Source organism: Poeciliopsis prolifica, unplaced genomic scaffold, assembly GCF_027474105.1.
Source record: "Poeciliopsis prolifica strain line A6 unplaced genomic scaffold, Auburn_PproV2 SCAFFOLD089, whole genome shotgun sequence".
Lineage (NCBI taxonomy): Eukaryota > Metazoa > Chordata > Actinopteri > Cyprinodontiformes > Poeciliidae > Poeciliopsis > Poeciliopsis prolifica.
Window position 1 is genome coordinate 1,100,001 of NW_026562464.1, and position 8,489 is coordinate 1,108,489.

Here is an 8,489-nt window from a genome sequence, read left to right on the forward strand (position 1 = left end):
AGAAAATAGAAAAATAATTGTTTTGCTGAAGTCCCAGAAGTACACCAAACACTACTTCTTGACATCTTCTGGATGTTGTTGAGTGACTTGTTGCTGTTATGCCAGATAAATGATCTGATGTGTGATTGCTCCAGTGCAGTTGTGGTCCTGATGGGGCAGAACAAGTTGGTTCCTGTTGTGTCTGTCTCCACAGAGCAGCCTTCAGACACCCAATCTGCCAGCAGTTAGATTGGGATCTCTATGTTGTGCATGCTAAGCAGCTGGTGTGAATTTGCATGTGAACACATCTGCGATCTCACCACATTGCTTTTCCGTCTTTCTCAGGCACATTGGCCATGTGGGCTGGGATCCAAATACAGGCTTTGATGTGAGTACCACACTTCCCACAGCAGCACAATAGCGACCTATCTGACAAGTGCCTTCTTCTGCACACTGGGGATGTTCCAGACAGCAGCAGCAGGCCTGCTGACCTCATCGATTCTCGCCTTCAGCTAGTCCTCTGTCTGCTCTGACAGGAAGAAGCCAAATATGGCTGAGTCTGTTTCTCCAGCGTAGAGAGCACAGATCTGTGTTTAGATGCTAGGATTGAACTTACTGATCACCTGCTGCTGCCAACAGTTACAAGTGACTGAGTTACTGAGAGAGCATGCATGAACAATGCTGAGTGTAGAGTTGCCTGGATGCAACATTTGATCATAAAATCCTGGATTAAGCCAGTCATGCTGGATAAACTCTGCCTGCCTTTAGTAATCACACCTGATGTAGATGTAAGTGGCTGAAATGCAAATTCTCAGCTGGACGACATGATCCTGGAAAAAAATAGTGGAGGGAGGAAAATAATCATCTATCATCAATATCTTCTTGGGATGTTTTATATTAGCGTAAATGTGTCCAGTATCCAGCCTAATTTATATTGAAAAGCCTGCAACTGGCGTCCATCATGGGATGCCAGCTCCCATTATGATTATACATGAAGTTGATCTATCCATTGATCTTATCTTATGCAAAGATTTGAAAATCAGCTTCTGTAGCCTTTAGCTCTGCCACGAGGGCTAACTGACAGACACACCCAACAGGTCACGTCTGTCTGCAGTCAACTACAGTCATCTTTACAACTTTTCACAAAAAAAACATATGCATTAGCCAAAATTGGAATCAGCAGGTGATCTTTAGGGTGCATTCACACCAGCTTTGTTAGTCGACTTTAATTAAACTTTAGCGTGTTTGTCTAGTAAATCCGGTTTGTTTGGGGAGGTGTGAAAGCACAATTGAACTCTAATGCATACTAAAATGCCAACCCGGATCCTCCTAAAAACCTAGGCCTCTAGATTCACAGAGTTCACTTCAGAGTTCAGTTGAAGTGAACTGTGACACGGTTTGAATGCAGTGTGACTGCAAGTGGATCGGAGACCTCTCCAAAAGCAGGAAGCTAATTACAGTGTAGGACATTCTGATCAATATGTGACTCTCTGCTCTGTGGGTTAGCGGAAATGTTGTATCAGTTATGATGGTGACGAGGCTGAGTGTAAAGTAAAGCTAACACGTAAAGCAAGAAAAAGCAGCTACAAATTGCTTAGTTATTTTACACCAGTGTATCAGTTTATTTTCCCATTGCTGTGGCACACTGCAGCTATGCTACCCTCACCAAGTGTTGCTTATACAAAGCCAGATGGCTAGGTGATACCTGAGTTGAAGATAATCTAGTCCTTGATTGTTTTTCTTGTTTTATTTTGCAACTCTTCCCCTTACATTATCTTTTCTTGTTTTGTAAAAAGACAAATAGTGTCCAAGGGACAAACATGTCTCAAGGACAGCCAGTGACACCAAGTGTACAGCCAGACCGGTTCTGCTTGATTGACCAAATTAAATGCATGAACAATGCTTACTAGGTGTCAGTAAGGCTCTGCAGTCCACTTACGATTTAGCATAAGAAAACATAAAAATGGAGTCAGCACAATCCCCGCTTGTCAAAATATTATGTCACTATAATTATGGAAAACTGTTTCTGTCCATCTTCAAATGCCTCCAGAAAGCAGAACAATAATTTCTGAGACAATTCTGGGGAAAATCTTGGCATGTCCCCCTTTTGTTGTCTTCACTTTTAAAGTTGTGTCGCTGCTTGGTAAGGTTTTCACAGTAATTCCAATTGGCCAGTCATTCCTGTGGGCTTGACTGTCTTTAAGCAAAACATCTCCAATCTTTGTTTTTTTCTTTCTGAGAAACAATTGGAACTGGACATGTTCCAATTGTTTAGCCTTGGAGAACACCCCATCTTGAATTCACCGGAGATGGTGAATTCATAGTGGTGTAGTCAGAACTCTGATCAGACCCTGTGGAGGGTTGTGGCCATAAAGTTTTTCACGGGTAGGGCTGCTTGATTAATAAAACATAATTAATAAATTATGTTTTATTAATTAGCACGCTGTGTTCTGGTTGCGTAAGCAGCATGGCTGGAGTGAGAATCATTAGACACAGGCACCAGAGGTATGCCATTCATAATCCCCATGACTTCAGCCATGAAAGTGCTCAAAACCTAGTGTGAAAGATGAGTGTGTCCTGTTTGGAGTAACATAGCATCCAGAATGCGTCTGGCTACATCCATAGGTCTTTCCCATGGACCAACCATGTGTGACATGTGGTGGGTTAAAAATTCATGTTTATCTTTTGCTTTGTAGATAGAATTCATCCACTGACTCTTTGAAGTTGATGTTCAGTTCTCTGCATTCACCCACAAACTTGGTTCCTCTGTCAGTTCAGAGAAGTCTGGCCAAACAACAAAGAGTGAAAAATCTCCTAAAGCATTGATAAAGCTCACTGTTGACATGGATTCCACCAGCTATATGTGCACAGCTCTGTGAAAAGGACCACTGAAAGATTTCCATCTCTATCAGTCAGCATAGTTTGTTACCTTGAATGTCCAGAGTTGAACAAAATTTTGTTGTTTGAGCAGCTAAACAACCTGGACCCAGAGCTGAAGAACCTGTTTGACATGTGTGGGATCTCCGAGGCTCAGCTCAAGGACAGAGAGACATCCAAGGTCATCTACGATTTCATCGAGAAGAAAGGGGGGGTGGAGGCTGTCAAGAATGAGCTCAGGAGGCAGGGTGAGAGCAGACACACACCTCCTCCCATGGTTCTGGTTCTGCTCGTACATCTGTGTGTTAATGTCAATCATCATTCAGTTCATGTAAGCAGTGCCTGTTCATCGAAAAGCACAGATGACCACATGTGATTTGTGGTGAAAGAGTAGAAATCTTTCTGAAGCTAATTTTGTTTCATAGTGGTGTAGTCAGAACTCTGATCAGACCCTGTGGAGGGTTGTGGCCATAAGGTTTTTCACGGATAGGGCTGCTTAATCAATAAAACATAATTAATAAATTATGTTTTATTAATTAGCATGCTGTGTTCTGGTTGGATGATTAATTCTCACCTCCATTAATGAGCTGCTGATGAGTGTTAAGTGCTATTAGCAGCTATGGAGGGAGACTGCTAATAAAAAGAAGTGCCGCCAAGGAAAAGACAAAAAAGTGTGTTTTCACTTTAAAGTAAATAGAAAAGATAACACAGATCAGTGTGTAAACTGCAAAGTAGAATTGGTGTTTTATAGTGGCACGACCTGCTCAGTGCTGTAACGCGTTGGCAGCTTTTCTTGTTGCAGTCTAATTAACTTCTGAACCTTCTGTCTTTGCTCACCAGGGGCCTCATGGATAAAAAAGTGTGCAGTTTTCACACTAAAACTTGCCATACGGACAAATTCAGAGAAGTGCACAGCTGCCGGTCCACCTTGTCGCCAACCACAAATACATATGTAAATTAGTGTAAATGCCCGTGAAGCAATAACCATGGCAACGGTCCTTGCTTGTTGCAGTACATTACCTCACAAAAACAAAAATAATACATTTTAAAGAAAGAAATTTCAAATTAAAAAAAATAGAGAGATTATGCAAATGCCTGTTAGAACAACAGAGATCAGCCGGGATTTAAAGACATACATTGTGTCAGAGAGTCCTTTGAGTGGGGAATGTGGATGTTTAAAAAATCATGTGCATAAGTTGTACATTTACAAATCTATGCTTTCTGTCCATAAAGCTGCATTCACAAAGTGGCCCTGGCTTGACTGAAGGTTGTCTGCAGTTGTACCGGTACTGCACAGCTCCTTCTTTAACAGAGATCCAGAATGACCAGTCGACATGATCTCTTAACACATCCTTCCATTGCCGATGTTCAGAGCCAAAGCACTCCTCATTTATGCATTTCACCTTTGCGCAGCTACTTATAAACATGTGATTGCATGCACACCCTTATCACCTTAAAAATAACCAAACCTGTCTGGAGTTAATCTGCTGATCCAACCCCACTTTTTCTTTTTCAGTCAGAATGTAAATGATAGATAGATGTGTTTCATATGCTTTGGCGCACAGAACAATGCATCACATCTTTATGAGACAAAAACTTATTTACATTCGAGTGAGGTTTTCACATCCTCTATTTTTACTTATTTTGTGTGTGCGTTAGTTTATTGTCTGAGGATAAATTTATTGTTTTGTTGTTTACATTGAAACAATAAAAAACATGAAAAAAATCGGGTTTGATGTTTCTTTGTCTACAAAATATTGAATGTAGTCAGATTTCAGTGTAAATAGGTGAGTTTGACACTTTGTAGTTTGTTGTCCACAGAAAAGATTCGCATGGCTGCTGCACATTTTTACGGCAGGTCAAAAGCTTGTATATATCTATGCAAACTTTCATGCCACGTTAATTTTTATACATGCCGATTTTTGTGTAAAATATGGCGCCGCACATATTTTGTGCGTACAATGATTTGTACATGAGGCCCCAGGTGAGCTACCTCTTCCTCCATTGAGACTTAAATAAGTAGTTGAACACATCTTTATATGCTGTATTCTGGTGTAGTTTTCTGTGTACTGTATGTGTTGTAGAATATTAAAAATGTGCCACAGAAGCCTTAGACTGCACCAATCCTCAACCTTTTCATTTTGACCTGATCTGGCCCAAACTGGGGTTTGGGTCGAACTCGGCCTTTAGATCTGACATGTAGGAAACATCCATCACATGCATGGAGCTCGTTAGTTGCTGCTAACAGGTGACATTTTTGTTCCCTTTTACACTGACTGGCTTTTATCTGTTAGTGTTAGAACAGAATCTGGCATTTTCTACATGTGCAAGAAAATACAATTTGGCATTAGAAACTTCCAATAAATGTATTCAGCTATCCCTACATAAAATTAAAGATTATTTTAATTACGCTTGCTGATGGAGAAGAGTAATGACATAAACAATAAAAAATTGATTAGAAATATCTATTGTATTGATGCAGAATGAGCGATCAATTGTTGTTCTACTCCCTCTGCAGCTCCGCCTCCTCCCCCCTCTCGAAGTGGCGGCCCTCCTCCTCCTCCACCACCACACAGCACAGCCCCACCCCCCCCATTCAGAGGGAGCAGAGGAGCCCCTCCTCCACCTCCTCCATCCAGAGCTCCTGTTTCAGCCCCTCCTCCTCCCCCCTCCAGACCAGGAGCTCTTGGTGCCCCTCCTCCTCCTCCCCCCTCTAGGGGGGGCCATCAGCCTCCTCTCCCTCCTAACCATCATCAGCAGCCTCCTCCCCCTCCCCCCCATCCAGCATCTTCCATCGCCCCTCAAGCTGTCCCCCTTCCCCCACCTGTTCTTCCCCAATCAACCCCGGCCAGCTCTGCACCTACTCCACCCCCTCCACCACCACCTCCAGGTCCTCCCCCGCCCCCTGAGCTGGACGGTGTCGGCAGTGCTCAGGACTCTCCTAGCCCAGGCGGGAAGTCAGCACTGCTGGAGCAAATCAGGGGGGGGGCCCAGCTGAAGAAGGTGGAGCAGAACCAGCGGGCTCTGGCCTCCAGCACTGGGCGGGATGCGCTGCTGGACCAGATCCGACAGGGGATCCAGCTCAAGACTGTGAGCACTACTTCTACAAACTCTTCTCTCCTGCAGGACCAGCACAGCATTCCGTAAACACCCTGCTGCCCAGGGTTCAGCTGGACCTGGGGCAGGCCCGGTTCCTGCAGCAGATCCAAGTTCTGTTAACTAGGATAAGCAGCTACCAGGTCTTAACAACTTCATGGTCCCAGAGGACTGCCACAGCAACTTCCACTTAAAAACGCTGTTGGCTTGGCTATGTGTGTACTGACCTGGAATTAGGTCGGCTCTTTGAGTTTCTGGCCTGTTGACCTCCAGGCAGGTTGCTCAGTTTGGGAGTTAGGTGATTTCCTTGTTGTCTAGTTCCAGCATATCAGAGAGATGATGTTTGGTTCTAGTCCTCCATGATGTTACACCGGTGATCCACCAGGTGGCAAAGTCTCTTTTGAGAAATTCTATTTCTCCTTATTGTTGAGAAAAAAACAACACTTTTTTTTTTAATGAAACAAAGACTGTTAAGGAATGAAAAATGATGAGGCCTGCTGTGTGATGGATGTTTTTGTGCTTTAGGTATCAGATCTTCCAGAATCGGGCCCCCCAACTCCGGCTCCAACTGCAGGGATTGTTGGGGCCCTAATGGAGGTTATGCAAAAGAGGAGCAAAGCTATCCATTCCTCTGGTGAGTCTCTGCATCACAAAGCTCTCTGGCCTCCAGCCATGACTTCATGAGAACAGACTCAAAAGGCGAGGTGTGCGGGGTTGTTTCACATAGTTTTCCATCTGCCCTACAGACCCGACCTGTTGTCTGCCCTATTAACTGGAATTTCTAATTACCCTAACACCACTTTACATGTAGACAGGTATAATACTAAAATATAATTCCCCTACAGGCTACACATTCATACTTCAGATTTTAATTGTGTTATGGTACGATAATTGTGTAGGATAACTGTGTTTCCACTCAGACAAATCAGACTTTCAAATATTCACCTGTGTGTGATTAATCGATCAGATGTGCCCAATAAGAGGATTGCAATTGATCAGTCGGTCTCAGATAGTGGCGTCTTCAGGTGACAAACTGAACGGCGTCAGGAGGCCACGACGTCACTAATCAAACATGTTCACTTAGATCCAAAACGTTTATAACTATCAAAGGCAAAAAAAAAGAAATCAACAAAACATGTTCAAATGAACGACCTAATAGAAATAATAATATTAATTATTGTTTCGACAAGGTGTTGTGCAAGTTTGTGTTTTTTTTGTTTTTTTTCATATGGCAGAAAGCAGCCCCTCCTCCCAGGACAGCAGACAAGGGCGTAGCTGCTGACTGGCTCTTTAAACCTCCATGTTTGTTTTCTCAGATGATGATGAGGATGAAGACGAAGAGGATGACTTTGAGGATGATGAGGAGTGGGATGACTAGTGAAGCTGCCCCCCTGCCCCTCTCCCAGCCTACCACTAACACTAAAACTCTTCCAGAACCCCACTACATCATGTAATGTAAATGTTGAGTTTCCAGTATATTTATTTTTGCTTATAGAAAATGATAATTCCAGTTAATTTGTGCAATACCAAATCAGTGAAGCTTTTCTGATCATCACACACCATAGTGGTATAAGCTTCTCTCCTCCTCCTCCGTCTGTAGAAAGCACTTAATGCACCGTTAGTTCAGAGCACAGATTGGACCCGAGCTCTAGAAGGAAACGCTGCAGGGAAGACCTGGGGGTGGGCGGAGCTTCCTGGGAAGTTATTCTGTTACATTTCATTGCCTGTTTCAGAAACTTTAAATGGACAATATTCCAAGCAATTTGGCAGGAAAATGTTTGAGTGTATTTCTCTGAAATGCATAGACACTATTTTCCCATCATATTTGTCCTTTATTTATTCCCTGTCTTTTCATCTCCTCTTGCAGACATGACCATGACCAAACCTTGTGTAGATCTTTAATGTTGATTTTTCACTTGATTAAAAGGTTTTGTTGTTTTTGTCTTGTTTTGCACAGTTTCTAAAATAGTTTGGTTTCTTGTTTTGTGTATTTGTAATAGCATAAATAAAATACATTGACAGTAGGATACTCAGACATTAATGTCACAAGACAATGTTTGCGTTACAGACACACATGCATGTATAGCTGATTTAGCAGGACTTTCTTTTCTTTTGCAACATTCCATCATCCTGTCAGGAAGCTACACCATCATCATTTAATTTAAAGGGAACAATTAAAAATATTTGTCATTTCCTCTTTTTTTAAAATAAACTATGATTTGTATGCAATGCAACTGTAAATGCCCTCCTTTTGCAAATACAAGACAAAGCAAATAATGAACCAAATGTGGCATTTTTAAGCAGCTTGTGGCTTTGGCGATGCCTGTGATGGTTTGTCTGCAAACAGTGTGAAGAAGTAACCGACGCTTGTTTCGCTGTCTGTCCTTTAAGTTCTTATTCTCCTCCAGGGACCTAATGCTGCAGCAAGAAGCCAAGTTACTGACATAAAGCCTGTGAAAAAGGTCGGGAGGGGCCGGGACGGGTGGGGTCAGTGAGAATTATAAATTGTATACCTGAATAAATGTTATTTACATAGG

The 8,489-nt window shown here is 42.6% G+C and overlaps 1 protein-coding gene across 2 annotated transcripts in view; it reads left to right on the plus strand.

Annotated features, from left to right (window-relative positions):
* wasla (WASP like actin nucleation promoting factor a) overlaps positions 1-8,489 on the plus strand; it is a 27,997-nt gene extending 19,508 nt beyond the window's left edge. For both annotated transcript variants that reach the window (XM_055022672.1, XM_055022673.1), the window contains 5 exons: positions 325-367; positions 2,951-3,104; positions 5,375-5,946; positions 6,478-6,586; positions 7,269-8,489. In XM_055022672.1, the coding sequence (XP_054878647.1) occupies positions 325-367; positions 2,951-3,104; positions 5,375-5,946; positions 6,478-6,586; positions 7,269-7,330 (940 nt within the window). In that variant the 3' untranslated portion in view covers positions 7,331-8,489. The remainder of the gene's footprint in view (positions 1-324; positions 368-2,950; positions 3,105-5,374; positions 5,947-6,477; positions 6,587-7,268) is intronic.